The 18,665-nt window shown below is 31.8% G+C and overlaps 1 protein-coding gene, 1 long non-coding RNA gene and 1 other non-coding gene across 4 annotated transcripts; all 3 read left to right on the top strand.

Annotated features, from left to right (window-relative positions):
- Positions 1-353: 353 nt before the first annotated feature.
- Positions 354-1,842, top strand: LOC135131975 (uncharacterized). Of its 2 annotated transcripts, XR_010280958.1 has the most exons (4): positions 354-444; positions 545-700; positions 841-1,221; positions 1,280-1,842. It is a non-coding gene; the product is annotated as an uncharacterized LOC135131975 (long non-coding RNA). The 2 variants fall into 2 exon arrangements; XR_010280957.1 differs by lacking the exon at positions 354-444 and having other exon boundaries at positions 460-700.
- Positions 1,843-2,264: 422 nt separating this feature from the next.
- Positions 2,265-5,818, top strand: LOC135131968 (ATP-dependent DNA helicase DDX11-like). Its single transcript, XM_064059852.1, has 10 exons — positions 2,265-2,886; positions 2,934-3,338; positions 3,383-3,839; positions 3,890-4,111; positions 4,163-4,287; positions 4,364-4,882; positions 4,935-5,169; positions 5,225-5,355; positions 5,404-5,619; positions 5,677-5,818. Exons 1-10 carry the CDS (start codon positions 2,761-2,763, stop codon positions 5,698-5,700), a joined length of 2,460 nt encoding a protein of 819 aa, XP_063915922.1. The 5' UTR covers positions 2,265-2,760; the 3' UTR covers positions 5,701-5,818.
- Positions 5,819-6,081: 263 nt separating this feature from the next.
- Trnan-guu (transfer RNA asparagine (anticodon GUU)) lies at positions 6,082-6,155 on the top strand. The gene has a single exon. It is a non-coding gene; the product is annotated as a tRNA-Asn (tRNA).
- Positions 6,156-18,665: the final 12,510 nt, after the last annotated feature.

The raw sequence follows: 18,665 nt of genomic DNA, 5'->3' as shown, positions 1-18,665 counted from the left end.
TCTATTATGGTAGGTAAACCTATGGTTTATTGATTTTACTACGATATTTAATTTGGTTCATAAATAAGTATTTAATTTCTTTCCCTAACGCTAATTCGTGGCTCATTTGAAGTCTGTTAAAATATAGACAATTTTCTCTAACATAAAGAATGTCGTCAACTTTGGTAACCTACTTTATAGCTACACTGCAGCATTTAACATTTAAGTAAGGTTTGTTCTTTTCATGTTTGTTAATAACACTGTTGTAGGTGATATATGCAGTACCTAAAACAGTGATGAACCTAAAACATGCCATTTAAATTATTGTGTTTATCTCCTGGTGCATGGTACAAGCAGAGATAACAGAGATGTGACAGCTTTTGAATGCTCCATAAGAAATGCATGGGAGCGAAGTGAACACAGAATTTGACGTAAAGGACGGTTGGGGGCACAACATTTGTGGTGGTAAACCTGATATCCTAACATGTATGTTAAATGCAGAGATTTCTTAGTAACCTTAGTTACTAAGAAATCTCTGGTTAAATGTTACTAAATATATTACTAGTAAAAGTGACATAACGAACGAAAACACGAACTCTGAGATAACCTCAATTAAATATGATGCGATGGTTTCAAATTATAAAAGAAAAGTCATGTTAACTGCATATGTATGTATGTATTTATTACAGTTACATACATTTTAACAAACAATATACTATTGGTAAGTACAGGAATAGTTCTATAAAAATAACATCGATAAGTAAACCGATGATTTTCTGCAGTTATAATTAATTATTAATCGATGGAACTGGCAAATGCTCTATAAATGGGACAAAATGATTCATTTCCTCTGTTTTTTAGGTTGCTTCTGTAGTTCCCTATTATGGAATTTCAATGTATAAAATATACGTAATCGCACAAATAATGACAAAAGGTAATCAAGGGGGAGATTACTACATGGATGCTATTAAGGCCAGCTGATTTTTAAGTTGTCTAGGAACTTGAAGCAAAAGTGTATTATGTTCAAATGAACTACTGAAGGCATTTTCTAATTGTTCAATGTAATATGCAAACTGTTCATACGGAACATTAAGATTGCCATAAGATAAAGTTTCAGAATAGTGGGCTTGGAAACGACAATAATGTAGTCTCTAGAATTTCTGCCACATGCATTTGTATATTCACAGCATATCTGAGAAGAGTGTTTTAAGCATGCATCCACTGAGTATCCACATATTTATCGTAAGATATTTTGTTCAGCTGAACCAAACTCTTTGTACTCTATCCTATGTATTTTTAGTGCATTATGAGGTGGTTGGGAATTATTAATTATGGTGGTCTCACTTAAATTGGAGATATCTTCATTAGCAGATAAGAATTGTGGTGTGATCAGATGATTAAAACAGGACTTGCGTTCGTGGTGTATTTATTTTTTATGTTGTCGGTTCAGTATATAAGGGAAAAGTGTTAGAGTCTGTGATTTTGAAAATGAAAAAACAGGTCGGTAGAGAGCGGTGAAACGGTTGTGTCGAAAGGGTTCTTAGAAGGTACTCGAAATCTTCGAAGGATAAGAATTATTGGGAAGGGCGAACAAAAGATAGGTTTTACGACATGCAGGTGGACGAAGTGAGTGAAAGTTTCAGGGTGATAGTGGTTGGAAGTCAATAAATACAGACTATATACAAATATTACATGTTGCACAATTTTGTGGGATTTGTTAGCCCCCACAAAATGTTGCTAAATCAATAGCACAATTACCAGTTGGGTTGTGCTGCATATATTTTATACAGAACAATAGCTTGTATTTGCTTATATTTTAATAAAGTGTGATGCAAATAACTATTAATAATATGAGGATAAAAATAGTTTTATTAACACCCGCACAGAACTAAAAGTGACTAAAGTCATCTTCGCAATGAAAAGGTAACATTCAATATTGTAACTGTATTTGTACCCCTTAAAGTGTCGTCCTTGAATTTCAACGTTAGGTTGTAATAACAATCGTCGAATGGGCTAGAGGGTACTTTTATTATTATCTTCGCTATAAAATTGTACAGTTTGTGTTGTGTATGCACATTTTAGAGTTTTAAAGGATAAGAAAAGTTAATACAAGCATCTTGAGTAATTTAATGTTTTTTTTTATCCATTTACTATTAATCAGGATGTAAACATTACAAAAGCACCAACAAATGTTAGATGTAATATTTACAATCATTTTTCGAATAAACTTAATGATTGTAATTTTTTTAATCTTGTCTTTTTCCATTTATGAGGAACCTAGTATTTTTGGAAGAAAGATTAACCACTTTTGGTATATTCTTACGATTGGAAATATCCCTGGTAATCAAATAGCCGCGCTACGAAAGTTTCACTTCAATTTAAATAGCGCGCCCGAAAGTGACGGTTTGGGGCACAGTACGTAAGGACTATTGTCGCTTAATTTTGCGAGCTGTCATATCTCTATTATCTCTGGTACAAGTCATCACTGGTGTTACATACAAACGATTGTGCCAAAAATCTTGAAGCCAACACGTGTTTTATAATAATTGACCTTGCTTTTTACTGTTAATAGATAAACATTATCTAAAATAGTTGTCTTATTATTATTATTATTTTCTACATTAAAAAATAAATAAATTTGAGGCTGCCATCTGTCGGATTCTATTTGTAATAATTGTTAACATTTTTGGAGGGAAATAATTTAATTTTAACCTCAAATGTCGTGTCAACAGTGCGCTTTTTAAACAACAAAACACGGTTCATTTTTAGTTTGTAATTATTATGGAAGCTCCTGAAGAATTCGATTTTCCTTTTCAACCGTACTCAATACAACATAATTTTATGAAATGTTTATATGATGTCATCGAAAATAAAAAATTGGGAATATTTGAAAGCCCAACTGGAACTGTTGGTATGTAATTAAGCTGGAACAATGATAAAATCTCGAATTTCAGGGAAAGTCACTTAGTATCATCTGTGGAGCGATTCGCTGGCTTAAAGATCACAATAATTACGAAAGGGAATGGCTCGAAAGTCAAATTATTGAGCTGCAAAATCAAAAATGCAAAGTCTCGTCAAATACTAGTGACTGGTTGTCAACCCAGTCACAAGAAATCGAGTTAACACGTAAAATTAATGAATTAAAGATTCAGCACAATAGAATAATCGATTATGATACAAAAATGGAAAACTTGAAAAAGAAAAAAAATGACATTCATAAAAAGAAGTTAATAAAAAGAGAAGTAATAGTGGAGAAAGAGAAAAATGACGACGATGATGACATTGTACTTGAGGTGGGGAATAACGCAGATGAAGAAGAAGAAAGTGAAGAATGTGAAAGTAAATATAAACCAACAAAAGTAATTTTATTTTGTAATTTTCATATTCTGTATAGTTTGTTTAGATTTTTATTTGCAGCAGAACTCATTCTCAATTAAGTCAGTTTGTGGGAGAAATTCTCAAGTCACCCTTTGCTAAAGATCTAAGAGTTGCTTCGTTAGCGTCTAGACAGACGTATTGCATAAATCCTAATGTTAACAAGTTAAAGAACAGTTCTTTAATAAATGAAAAATGCCTTGATAAACAGAAAAAGTTAACAAAATCAAAAACTGATGTAGATGGTAGGGTTGTGAAAAAACAAAAAGGCGAAAATTCCAAGTGTCCATACTACAAACAAGGCCCTATTGAAGATCTGAAAGATTTAACATTAACAGAAGTTCTAGATGTAGAGGATTTGGTCAAAAATGGTAAACAACTAAATGCTTGTCCTTATTATTCCAGTAGATTAGCAGCAGAAGATGCAGAAGTTGTTTTGGTTCCTTATAATACAATTCTTCACAAAGCTACAAGAGAAGCTAATGGTAAGTGAGAAATAAAAGTTAGCAAAAAGTAAAGTACAGAAACGTTTAAGGAATTGATTTAAAGGGTAGCGTTATAGTAATTGATGAAGCTCATAATTTACTGGAGGCAATGGCTCAAATGCATAACTCTGAAGTAAATTACAATCAAATAGATCAAGGTTTACTTCAAGTGAAATGTTATAAGCAAAGGTTTCATGCTCGTTTTTCACCATCAAATTTACTGTCAATTAATCAGCTTATCTTTGTTATGACCAAGTTGCAACAGCTATTGGGTATGGTCTTAAAAATACTTACTTGTTAATGCCCAGATTAAACTATTTTAGAGAAGAGTAACCAAGTTAAGACGAACACTTTTACCGTTGAGAATTTTGTTGTAACTGCAAAAATTGATAATTTTAATATGTTTAGGTTGTTAAAATTTTGTAAGGAAAGCCGTATTGCTCAAAAGGTATGTTGTAGATTGCAAATTTTTCTCTGGTTGTATTACTGGTTGCATGCGTCACTAAATTCCAAATAATTTTTAGGTACGTACTTACGCACTTAAATACCCTTTCGATAAAGGTATTGTCGAAAAACCGACGAAAAAAGGCATTCGTGATTTTCTCTCATCGATTGGAAACAAAAATGAAACCCAAACTGAAATAGCGGACGAGAAGGCGTCTCAATTTTCTTTAACTAATCCTCTCCTTGCCATAATTTCATTCTTGGAATCACTTACGTACTCCTACAGTGATGGTCGTATTTTTATTCATAATAACGATGACAACACGAAAACGAAGTTACAGTTTTTACTTTTAAACCCTTCGCAGAATTTTCAAGATATCGTTAAACTTGCGCGCTCGGTCATTGTTGCTGGAGGAACGATGAAACCAAGTGGCGAATTTAAAAATCGTCTGTACATTAATTCAGGCGCACCACTTGAACGTATTGTCGAATTTTCATGTGATCATATTATTCCACCAGAAAATATTTTGCCGATTATAATAACAGAGGGGCCAAACAAGGAGAAATTAATATTTAACTATGAACAAAGAATGACAATGGTTTGGAGAGTTCTTTATTTTATAATTCCAGCTATTTATTGTGAAGTTGTAGGGCGGCAGCATAAAGGAGATAATACGCGAAACTTGTAAATCAGTTAGAGGCGGGATTGTTGTGTTTTTTCCGTCGTATAATTACGAAAATTGGGTATGGCAACAGATTAAAGATTTCTCTTTTGGTAGAACGGTTTTCCGCGAACCTCATGATTCTAGTTCTGTGGATTCAGTGTTAAAGTCGTATGCTGATGCCATTCACAAGTCAGGAAATGCGCTACTGCTGAGTGTAGTTGGTATATTTTTTTATCACTTGTTTGTTGTTTTTTTTTTTATAACAATTTGCGTTAGGTGGGAAACTGAGCGAGGGTTTAAATTTCAGCGACGATTTAGGAAGATGTATTATTGTAGTAGGGCTACCGTATGCTAACATAACGGCCCCAGATTTGAAAGAAAAAATGACATATTTAGATAAAACAGAGGTGCAGTATGGTAAAGATATTAAATTATTATGACTAATTAGATTATAGGGTTCTGGAGCTGGAAAAATGTTTTATGAAGGGATGTGTATGAAAGCAGTTAATCAATCAATAGGAAGAGCTGTAAGGCACAAAAACGATTATGCCACTATTTTATTGTTGGATGAAAGATATAGCCGCACACCAGTCAAAGAGGCATTACCTGACTGGATTAAGAAGTCTTTAAAATTGTTTAGGTATAAGGAAGCATTTGAAAATATGCAAAAGGTAGGGTAGAAGTTGATATTTGAAATTATTACGTTATTTATAATGGATAATTTTTAGTTTTTTGAAGAGAAAAAAGTCTGATAAGCATTGAACACGTATTATAAATTTTTATATCATGAACGTGGGCAACCGATCTTACGATACAGATGTATATTCGGTTGCCTATAGTTAAATTGAAATTACTTATTTAGTGTCTTGAGTGATATAAAATTGTAAAATTAAAAATATTATACTAATAAAATATATTACAGATTTAATAAAGAAAATTGTAGAACTAAAATCAATATTGACCACATGATTATGTCTCATTGTTTTTACGTTTTACATGCAAAGAAAATCTAAAAAAAAGTTAATTGTTTATAGTTTGTTTTTTAAAAGTTTGAAGTAATGTAAAAATAAAATTTTAGAATTGTAAAGATAATTCCACCTAATCTGCGGAAAAAAACAGAACCCCGAACAAGAGCCTCCGTGGCGCAATCGGCTAGCGCGTTCGGCTGTTAACCGAAAGGTTGGTGGTTCGAGCCCACCCGGGGGCGCACTTTTTTTTGTTGAATTAGCACAAGAGTGCTTTTATCACATCAGTGTTCGTAGAAGTTATAAAAATTATTAACCAAAACAGATGTTTTACTAAAGATGACGGAAACGTAATTTATATCAGTATCAACGAAAGCTTTTTTCTTCGGCGTGTTATCTATACCACAGTTTTCGGTGATTGTTTAAGTGTGTTGTAAATCGTAGACATTATGGTAATATGTAGAAGAAAACCAAAATGACTTCGAAATAAAATTTTATACGTATCTACTTAAGTGCCATTGTCTTTGTTTGTTTTACCTATATAGGTATCTACTTTTTACATTTTCTGTAAAACTGCCAGAATTATTTTTTTGATTTTATGGATTTCTTAAGTCTAAAAAAAGCAAGTACCTTGTTTCAAACAGAAAAGATACATTTTTATGATGTCACATATGTTTGTATTCATTTGGTTTTCTATAAAATTGTACTTCAGTTGGATCCAAAAAAATTGTACTACGCTGTTGGAACGCAAATGACCCTTTTATTAAGTTTGTTAAGAGATTGATATATCCTCGAAGTTTCACGTTTAGATATTTTTTATAAATAATATATGTATATCTGTTTTTTCATCCAATATAACATAGGACGTCTTCTACAGATTATTCGTTCGAAACATCAAGAAGAATGCCATTTGTTTAGCATAAAGTAACGTGTTATTTTTTTTATTTTTAGCATTAATAGAATTATTTTCATACAAAATCATAAATACATTTTTCTTTCAGTGTTAAAAATATTTACCAACAAAAATTGACGTCTAACTTTATTTAATTGGAGTTGTAATGCGAATATTTTTATTTCACTTTTTTGAAAAAGCAGAAAAAGGCCCAAGGGTACATAGCAACCGTAACTTAAGGTAGATCATTTTCAAGTTAATCCACTCTTTTTTTTAAGTAATACTTTTTTTTTAAATCCTTAATATAAACAACGACTTTTAGTTATTGTTATTTTTTACCAAAGTTTAATTGCCATTTTTTTTTCAAAAAGCCTATTGTACACATAGTTACATGTCCAGTAATTGCTAATAGTTATTAAAATAAACTAAACAAGAAAAATTTAATTAATGAAATAATAGAAATGTCGCCAATATAAATTTCTAATAATGACAACAATAAAAGAAAAGTTATTTAATTAAAATTATATAGTTAAATTCACAAATTAAATAAATTTGAAACAACTGGGCATATAAAATACTCACTTTAAACTGTTTTTCTTCGCGAGCTAAATAAGTATAGTAATCGAGTCCATCTGACGAATTGCTGCTTTCATATTTTCTCAAGGTTTCATAATCCCTAAAATACGAAAAAAGTGATTCCATCTGCATGTCTGTCTGTCTGTTTGTCTGGTGTCTGTATCGATTTTTATTGGTCACGTAATCTCCGAAACTACTGGACCGATTGTTGCCAAATTTTGTATGTATTTTAGAAATATCATGTAGATGGTCAAACGCTAACCAAAGTTTTTCCAATCATCCCACAATCAATGTGATAACAACCCCTCAAAATTTTTCATAGTAAGTAGGGTTTACATTTTTTAACATAATATATTTCTGTATTTGTTCTTTATGAATCCGTCTTTAGATTTCCCCAGAGCATTCAAATTTTCGCAAACAAATCGAAATTGTACCACAGACTTTTATACTAGTATAAGCGGGGTGCATACAAGGTTGTTACGTAGCCGAGTACGCCGAATGTTTGGTTTCAAACATATAATGCGAAAATCGTTTACGGTTCGCATGTCGCTTTTGTTTTTTTATGTTATTAATGCTCTATTATCTATTTTTTTTTATTGATCAAACAAAAGCTCCAGGGTTTTATTATTAGTATTATAGTTTTGGAAATTTCATTGTACCTTATAAAATTTTATCGGCAATAACGAGACGAACAGTAGTACAGTAACAAGAAATATTTACAACTTAAGTTTTCGCGTGCCGGTAATCCCCAGATGTTAGAAAGCAGAATAATCCAGGTCCGGACAGGGACCATCGTTACTCATGAACGGAAATGACCATTATTTTATAAGTACAAATACCTGCTAAATGTTCTCAGACAAATTCGAGTGAACTGGTGTGAGCCATAAATATTTCTTACCATTGTACTACTGTCCGTTTCGTTATCGTCAATAAAATTTTATAGGGTAGAATGAAATTTCCAAAAATTATACACTATATGTGGGAATTGACAGACGTGTCCTAGGTGAAATACCCTAAAATCGCGCGTATAGTCCGCCCCCGAGCATAGTCCGCCCTCACGTATAGTCCGCAGTTTTTAAATCTTCCTCCTAAAAATCAGATAGTCCGCAACCTCGCGTATAATCCGCGGACAATGTGCGTGTCTGTATGGTTCGATAAGGTTCGATATTTGCTATTTAGGTACCTAAATTTAAGTATCTAGGTACTTTTGAGAATCTTTTTATTTTTGTTATATATTTTATTTTTCATTTATATTGAGAATGCCCAATAATTTTTTTTATTTTGCGTTTAAATTTTTGGTTGGTTTTCCTACAGCGTATAGTCCGCCCTCGCCTATAGTCCGCCCTGCATATAGTCCGCACCCGGCGTCAGGGAAAACAACGTATAGTCCGCGGACTATACGCGCGATTTTAGGGTAATGTTGATCGAAACATTCTCAACTGGGAAAACTCACTAAATACTGTATCAAAATGTGTTAAAATTAACGGTTGTTAAAAATAAACACTCAGTCAGATTTACGAATTTAACTATGTTACTATTGGAAATTTAACACCCTTTAAATTTAACAAGTTGTTACAGAATTGCACCTACAGATTCTACCTTTATCAACGTATCTTGTAGCAGTTGTTAATCCGTTTCGTGTTATATTTATTATTCCAGATAAAATAGAACCAAGTGTGTTTTCGTAACATAATGCGCGCGAGGTAATTAAAGTATTAAAGCTCTACGAAAATCTGAGAAAAAATGCATCGAGTATCATTAAAAAAAAGTTCGATGTCTTAGGCAAACAAGAAAAAAAAATAGAATGTTAAAACACATTAATTTATAGGATGTCATTTAGCTTTTTACACTGCTACTGGTATCAGTGGCGGCTCGTGACCTTTTGAAAGGGGGGGACACAATTTGATTGATGAGTTAAATATGAAGATATAAAACAGGTTGTTATTACTAATTAATAGACGAAATTGTGTGACGGAAATAAATACAAAAATACATTCAATAAAAGTAAAAAAGGATTTCTCCACATACCTTTCTGCCTTCGGTTAAAATTTTACGTTCATGGCATCTAAAAGCTCATTTTGAACAGTTTTAGGCGTTCTTTAAAAACCGTTGCTTCTTTCAAATGATTTGATAAAACAGAGTCCAATTCAGGCGTAAAATTGTGATTCCTTACTTTTGTCATGTCCACGTAAAGCAAGTTCAAACACTGCACAAAATTGTATGCATATTATCAATCGGCGTAATATATGGCGATTTTTGTCGACCCTTGCGTTATGTCCCCGAATATTATTAATATAGGCGGTGTGTAGTTGTTTCCGAATGTCTGCATTACCGAGAAGATTATCCAAGGATATTTATCATACGTGTTTGCGCAGAGTGAAAATTAAAACCCGCGATAGTAACTCAATCCTGCCGAGCACGGTCGGAACAGGGACCGCGGCTACGACGTGTGGTTTCCATGGCAACGGTGTAAACAAAACATCTTGGACTTGGTCTTTACAAATGTGTCTGATTTAGTAGTTAGTTCTGCTATTGATCCCATGTTTGACAATAGCTTGCATCATATTTCTTACTCCTGGTTGATTTCGGTTGTTCATAATGATTCCTTGGAAACGGAATTTTTGATATATGATTATAGGAATGGCAATTATATTTTATTGAATGATTTTCTTGCTTCCATAAATTGGGATAGATGTTTGGAAGGAATAGGGTTGGATGAGATGATATCGATCTTTTATGATATTTTAAATGTTGGTATGGAAGCTTATATTCCAAAGAAAGTTATAAGAATGAAACCATCTAAATATCCAAAGTGGTTCAGTCCTGAATTGAGAATACTTTGTCATAAAAAAGTTCAAGCTCATGCTAAGTTTAAACAATCAAATAATATAAATGATTACTTATACTTTAAAAGTTTGAGATCCAAATGCAAGTTACTTTCCAAGGACCTATACAAATCTTACATGACAAAAGTTAACACTTCTGTTATTAACAATCCAAATTTCTTTTGGAAATTTATTCGAGAGAGAAAAGCCGTTAATAATATTCCAAATGTAATGTCTTACTTAAATGAAACGGTACATAGTGGTAAAGAAATTTGTAAATTGTTTGCACAATTTTTTTCATCGGTTTACAACAAGAGTGATGCTTCTAATGTACATCGGAATATTCAATTAAATGATGAAGTTTCGGACAACGGCCTTACAGTTACTATTAAAGACATATTTGATGCTATTACTTCTCTAGACGATTCATCAGTTGCAGGACCTGACAACATAAGCAATGTATTAGTAAAAAAATGTGTATGCACCCTATCTAGACCATTATATAAAATATTCAGCATGTCATTGAAGAGTGGTAAATTTCCTGAAATTTGGAAGCTGAGTTACATTAAGCCTATTTTTAAAGCGGGACATCACAGTAAAGTAGAAAATTACAGAGGTGTTTGCAACCAGTCGGTTGTCCCAAAAATTTTAGATTCCATAGTCGCTAAACAACTGCAATGGATGGCTTCAAGGATACTTACAGTTCATCAACACGGTTTCTGTAAGAATAAGTCAACATTATCCAATTTACTGGAGTACTATTCCTATCTCAATGATGTCTTTGCAAATAGAAACCAGGTTGACACGATCTATACTGATTTTGCGAAAGCGTTCGATCGTGTAGATCACAACGTTTTGATATTAAAATTGACTAGTATGGGTTTTAGACAAAATACGATTGATTGGTTGACTTCGTTTTTAACAGGCAAGTGGCAACAGGTAAAAATTGGCAATTATCTCTCCGATCCTTTTAAAGTTACTTCTGGGGTACCTCAAGGATCGCATTGTGGACCAATTTTATTTCTTTTGTTCATGAACGACGTAAGTTATTGTTTCAAATATTCAAAATTTTTACTTTTTGCGGACGATCTAAAGGTTTTCAAAGAAATCATAACTCCTATTGATTGCCATGAATTGCAGGCTGACTTGAATAATTTACTCAACTGGTGTGACTTAAATTCATTAAATTTAAATTTAGATAAATGTTATCAAATTACTTTTTCTAATAAGAATTCTTCGATTAAGTATGATTATCTTATTGGTAATACCACTCTCAAGTCTGTTATTGAAATTAAGGATTTGGGTGTAATCTTTGATTCATCACTTTCATTCAAAAAACACTATCATTATATATCTAATAAATCTTTACGTATGTGGGGTTTTATACAACGATATTGCATGGATATGAATTTGTCCGCATTAAAGACGTTATATTGTTCAATGGTTGTTCTACGCTCTATTTTAGAATATTGTTTTCCAATATGGTATCCAATATATAAAAACGACATCAGTCTTTTAGAACGCGTTCAAAAAAAATTTCTCAGAATCATTGAATTTAAGGAACACCACATACATCATCATGGTCAATATGAATGGGCAATGAATCTTCTTAATATAAAATCCTTATTGGCGCGAAGGAACATGGCTGATTTATGCACTCTACATGCTATACTAAACGGTAGAATAGATAGTAGCAATCTGTTATCTCAGTTGAAATTCAGAGCCCCGACTTCAAATAGTAGATCAACTAGAACTTGTACCATCTTTAGAACCGCTATTGTTTCTACCAATAACGCAGTTAATCATCCACTTCGGAGAATGATGGAATCTGCCAATAATCTAGCTGGAGAGGAGAAATTTCAAATCTTTGATACAAAACTTGGAGCGTTTAAAAAATTGATGAATAATATAATGTAATTTATTAGTTATTTCATATTTGGGTTTAAATTTAATTTGAATTGAGTGTAAAGACAATTTATATTTATAATTGCTTTTTTCTTTTTTTTTATTTTTATATTTATATTTATATTTTATTTATTTTTTCTTACTATAGCTTACATATTGTAGTTATATATTTTGTGTAAATTGGAGAAATTCCGTAATAAAGTATTATTATTATTATTATTATTATCTAAATCAGCCATGATTTGGTCTCTGTGCCCGGCTTTTATCAGCAATAACATATCTTAAACATATCATATATCCAAGGCACACGTCTTTAGATGTAAGTGGATGCAAGTTTTGATACTTTTTATACAAGTGGAGCGAGATAAATAAATTAGTTTTGATAATTATGACACAAATTTCCAAATAATTTTTTAAATATTGAAAATTACTATTTTACCATGTCCAGTGTGTTTGTAGACGCACCAGCCGCCCCTGACTGGTATTAGTTATCCATTATATGTATTTGTTTTAATAGGTTATAAATACGAGTAAATGTAAATGTTCGGAAAATCAAAAGCTTTTATTTTTCAAGGGAAGTTCTTTAGGTGACTGGTACCACTCAATTCGCCATTAGTTACGTTAATTTATCTAATTATGTGTTCCAATTTATGGGTTCTTCATTTTTATGTTAATGCCCAATACGTTAAAATAAAGAATATAGCACTATATTCTTAGAATTTTGCTAAACCATTCTTGATTTAAGCGAGAAAATTTATTCATTAATTTTGTTTTTAATTCCCGTACAAATAATTCCAAAAATAAAAACATTAAAGAGTAAAGAACGTTGTATCATGACTTCATGAATCACATTTTTCTCCATTTGTTCGTATTTCTGCTTCTTTTTTTGCTCCTGACTAGTTCTTTTAGTACTTTGGCTATTTCATCATTCTAAGTTTTTCGAGTCGACCGGGCCTTCTTTTAGAATATGTTATTGTTTTCCACATTAATTTCACTACCTATCTATCGTCTTTCACCCTAACCAACCATACAAGTGACTGAACCATTTCAACTGCTTCGTCTTTATTTTTTTATTGTGCTTTTCATTTTGTTAACTACACTTTTTTTGTTTTTTACCTTGAAATTCGTTTCTGTTTTTTGCGCAGAAGGGTTCATTTATCTTTATGTTTGTGTAGTTTTCTGTATCTTTGGATTCTTGGGTTTTATGTGATTCCCCCTCTCACACCCTTGGTTATATTAAATGTCTTCCCTAATTTTCCGCTTATTTATCCTATGTTTTCCATTTTATATAATAAAAACTTTCTATCATTTTTATTATCTGTTTCTTGTACGTTATTAAAGACCCTTTTTAAGCTGACTGCGCAGCAAAATAATTTTGTTTCCGTAGTTAATATACAGGGTGCTATTGAATTGAATGCAAAAAATTTAACCGATAATGGAACTGCTTATTAGCGTAAACTTTTCTATATAACAGCATGTTCACAACTCTACCGTTCAAGACTTAAAATTGAAAATACATGGACTATGAAAATCGCTACCCACCTATGTGTACTACCTACCTTCCTTGATGCAACAAAAACCATCCGTGCTTCACAAAAACGCACGTTTATACAGGTAATATAAGGTCGTCGCTCACATGTATTCATGAAAAAAGCAATAATAAACACAAAAAAACCCAATTTATTCCCCAAAATGCTCATTTATTAACAACAAAATAAATTCTTGTTGATCAGTAGTACCCTGCGTTGGCACAATAAAATCATAAAATATCGGATGGAAATATAGAGAACAAACTTAACACAACGACAATAACAAATTAATAACTAATAAATCAACAAATATCTAGATGTCTGCAGTGCCGTATATAAAAATTGCTCAAAATGCAGCTCTTCTCTGTTGTATGTATAATGCAGGCTTGAATTTGCCGGACCATTGAAGTCTGCATCCTCTCATTCATAGCCGGATTTTGAGGAATTGTTGCAGCCGCAGTATTCACACGTGTAGTTAGTTCTTCCATAGAATTCACGGGTTTAAGTCCGGGGAACGAAGAGGCCACTTCACTGGTACTACCACTGCACTTGTTTTCAAAATGTAGGTACATTTAAACACTGGGTAACATAAGCTTCTAGCAATCTAGCGCTTGCACATGTTGGATGTGGTATGGGCATATGGGTGCAATCCTTGTTCATGAAGGGTTCACCATACAATAAAGGTTGAAATATCCATACAAAATGCTTATCGACAAAGGCTGATATTGGGCTTTTCGGCAACAACATCAAAAATTTCTCCTGTAACCAGTCTGTGCAGTGTTGGCAACGATCTGAAATTTTCTAAAATTATGTAGGTGTTAAACTGCCGCAGTAAACGTAACCCTGTGTAGTGTTAAATACCAATAAAGGAGCATAGCCCACTATACATTTCAAGTGAGATTTATCTAACAAAAATTGAAAATGACGTCGTCAACTTTTTGAAAGGAATGAACAGATGAATTCTGATTAGCAATTTAGCACGTTCATAATTAGCTCGAAGTGTGTACGCACCATATCTTAAAGCAATTGGTTTTGTAAAATTTTGTTGTATGACTTTGATTTATTTTCAAAAACCTGCATGCATAAGTTTTAAAATAATAAGGCATACTGTGTGTGTATTTGCACATTTTAATTAGGACTTTAGCAAAAATTTGAGATGACATCAAATTTTTGGTGAGGAGGATCAAACGAATTTTAGTTAAAGTTTTACTATCTGCACGATATTCTTAAAATGAAAAGATTTTGATGCATCACTTCCATTTGTATACTCATATAGAATGAAAATAACCTTAGGAAACATTGAGAATAAAATTACAAACGTGTATTTATTAACTTTATTTGCTAATTAATTGTTGTATTTAAAGTATGTATTATCAAATGTTGGCTACGTTATAATAATTTAAATTATTGTTAATCTTCTATTCGTATTTTACTGATCTCTCAAGATCAAAGTTAGTACGGTGCAAATGTGCTTTCGTGCACATAAGAATATGATATTATCGTCAAGACTGTCAAAGATTTGCCCACCAGCTTTAATTGTTACATGAGAGACGAATACTGTAAATCAGCTTTAACTGTTAATTAAGAACGAAGTGACGTAATTTAGAGAAATTAGACATGAACTTCAGCTAATTACCATTGTTGACACTCTAGCTTCTATTTGCAAAGGCAAAACTCGTTAGACCCTTCATTTAGTATTTCCAACAAGATAATTCATTTAATAATTGAAAATATTAGAAAATTTGCATTTTCCCTGTTAGCTTCCCGTTGAGAAATCAACTTTCCCAAGCAATTAGCCAAACGGTAGCCGCAAGGTTCAGCGCAGGCATGTCAAAACTCCACGGGAAATCTTATTAGTGTATCAAACCCCACTTTCGACTTCTTGCGAAACTGTAGGGGTTGCCCTGCTGCTTCGAATCTCATTACGAGCGGTTTTTTATCTAAAATCTTTTGGTTACAACAATTGCATTGAGCGACATAAAGAAACCTCTATAAAGTGCAAACGTAACCAACAATAATTTGCAGATTTTTGTGTATAACTCTTTTTCTTTTATTAAACATTTAAAATGAAGTGTAGCTAACCTATCATAAAATGTAGTAGAACTTGAACATTTTAAAATTCTATATTATAGGTATGTATTAGTATTTTTACTACGGTAAACTATTTACTATTTCAAGCAAAAATAAAAAAAAATTCACAAGTATAAAAAATATAGGTATAGAGCAACAGTGTCGGATTGATTAGGGGTTCACCGGGAAATTTACAAAGTGGGGCCTCGTGGTATTGTATACAGATGTTGTTTGGGTATTATTATTACTATTATTATTTTCAGTTTTGCTGGCGACATTGGGGTTTTGAAAAAATGATGTATTTTTGGAATTTTGATGACGCTACCAAGAAAAACAAAGCTAATAAAATAATTGTGAAAGCTTATTTTGACAGAACTAGTCCGATAAATGCCGCTTCTTTAAAAAATTATAAAATTAGCGATATTCGTTTTGTGATAACTGTTAATCCCTATAAACTGGCGTAATTAACATCTCCGCAACTCATGCATCTTTAAATATTAATTCTAAGATGACATCATAATTTTTTGGGAAGGCCTTAAACGAACAAATATTGATTAATGACTTATTACCTTTCCTATAACCTTAAAACGTTTGCAATATTTCAGTACCTTCGCTTTTGCAATTTTAAAGTTAAATTGTAAAATACAACACGGATTCTAAATTACACATACATAGAGCATGTAGTTCTACAAAATTTAAGACACATTTGTTCTACAAAATTATAAAATGGCGTCATCATTTTTTAGGATGCCATAAACGAAAAAAATTTGATTAACGATTTAATATGCTTACGATAATCTGAAAAGCTTGTACGTTTTCAAATCATTCGGTTTTACAATGTCAAAGTTAAATTGTAAAATGTTACATATTTTGATTTTTTTCCCTAAAAATCTGATGAAAACTCGACTCGGATTCATGAACCAGATATGCAGGAGTGCGCAATGCTATAAAATGAAATATATAATACCAAAAAGCAAGAAACAAATTAGTAGTAAGTATATAAAATGGTACGTTTCACCCCAGATTTTGTTTTTTAATATTATAAAGTGCTTTATCATTTTTTTTTAAACATGCCAATTTTGACATTGAACTATTTTTTTTTATTTTTTTGTAAAAATCTCTAAGTCAGTGGTTTCTATATGGATTCGCTGGAATCATGGTCAAAATCTTTAGAAATCCTTTAAAAAATAACCTTAAAAATGGAGTGAGATGTTAGAAAAAATGCCTTAAAAAACTTCACAACAAAAATTGACCTTTTTTATTGTATAAAAAAGCAATAAAAAACTTCAACGTCAAAACTGACTTGTTTGATAAGTACTTTAAAACAGATGAAAAAACAGGTAAAAAAGCTTAAATAAATGAAAAAAAAAATGTAGGGCGAAACGTACCATTTTACTTTCTACTGATTCCAGTTTAGAAATTTCATCTAAAAAATGAGAATTGAATTTGAAATAATAAACAGTGCTTTTGAAATCACCAAAAATGATATTTGGTAAATATAAATTAAATCGGTAAAATTGTAAACTGATGTCACTATTGTTTTAGAGGGGCATGAACGAAAAAAATTTGATTAACGATTTACCATGCTTACGATAATCTTAAAACGTTTGCAAAATTTGAGAGACATTCGGTGTTCCAGTTTCAAAATTAAATTGCAAGATGTTGTAATTTTGGTTTTTTTCTCCAAAAATCTGCATGTCTAGGACAAAAATTCAACATAGGTTCATAAACCACATGTGCAGGAGTATCTTATTTTATAAAATTTAAATAATATTTACTACTATAAATTTTGGAGATGACGTCAATAAATGACGTTTGAGATGGAAAATCTTTTACATGCAGTATTAGCATCCAGTATTAGCACATTCACCGTGGCAAAAATGACAAAAGTAAAAAAAATAAGAATACAATACACCTTTTTCTGGCCGCTTCTGTACCTATGTTAGGATATCGTGTAGATGGTAAAACACTAAGCAAAATTTGTCTGATCTTCCCGACTACAATGGAATATCATCATCTCCAAAATTTACGATAGTAAGTAAATAATATTTAAATTTTGTAAAATTGTATACTTTTCTTTCTTTATTAATTGAAATTTATCCGTACCTATATTTCCTCCCAAAAACTGATGACGTTACCCCAAAATTTTGCTAAATAAATCTCATCTAAAATATGCAAACTATTATGACTCTATACTGGTGATTTATCAATGCATTCATTGATTTTAGATTTATGCAGGTTGACTCAAATTCAAACTCACTTGAAACATATCCATATCATGCTTCTTTACCTGTATTTTAACGGTGCACGTTCGTCTTTTTTTAACTTACAAGGATTATCATAAAAAATAATATCTGCAAAATAAAATTTTACAATTTTTTCGAAGAAGCTGTATTTGTCCACCCGTACTTCAGGAGTGAGGGAAGTTCTGTCTAAATAATTTTAGACCAATTTTTTATGTATCCCTCTGCAGAACTATTGCTCTTCCAACTTCTACGACCTTTAACCGCAAGAACATCTACACCGGAATCTGGTACTAGCAAAGCAGCACACCTCTTGAAGCAATGTCTAGTATATTCTTCTGGATGAGCAAATTTTAAAAATGTAACAAACATTTTTGGCATGTTCCTAAAAGTGTGATCTAACTAATTGTTGCGTACATTTATTATTTCTAAATAAGACAAAAAGCCGACCATGGTCAGTGTGGATTGGAAACATTACAATATTTTTTCTAACAAGTTATACCAAATTTGGTTCTGGAATATTCTATTGTAAAAATACTCGCGGAATTTTAGTTTTTGTACTTGGTAATAAAACTCGAAAAATTTGGCCCTAATCTATTACGATTTCTGTACCCAAAAGTTCAATTCTGGTAAAACGCTATCGCTAACTAAACTTTCTCTAACCATCCCCACTAAGAGTGTGAACATATCAGCTCAAAATTGTATCTTATCT

Source organism: Zophobas morio, unplaced genomic scaffold (assembly GCF_036711695.1).
Source record: "Zophobas morio isolate AGI-343-1 ecotype UQ-CSIRO unplaced genomic scaffold, CSIRO_AGI_Zmor_V1 ptg000002l, whole genome shotgun sequence".
Lineage (NCBI taxonomy): Eukaryota > Metazoa > Arthropoda > Insecta > Coleoptera > Tenebrionidae > Zophobas > Zophobas morio.
This window is presented reverse-complemented; position numbering and strand designations above follow the sequence as displayed.

Bases quoted from the DNA above. Each gene is read 5' to 3' on its own strand.
- LOC135131968 (XM_064059852.1), top strand. From the start codon at position 2,761: ATGGAAGCTCCTGAAGAATTCGATTTTCCTTTTCAACCGTACTCAATA. The intron at 2,887-2,933 runs GTTGGTATGTAA...CTCGAATTTCAG, and splicing joins TTGAAAGCCCAACTGGAACT to GGAAAGTCACTTAGTATCAT. The intron at 3,840-3,889 runs GTAAGTGAGAAA...GAAACGTTTAAG, and splicing joins AGCTACAAGAGAAGCTAATG to GAATTGATTTAAAGGGTAGC.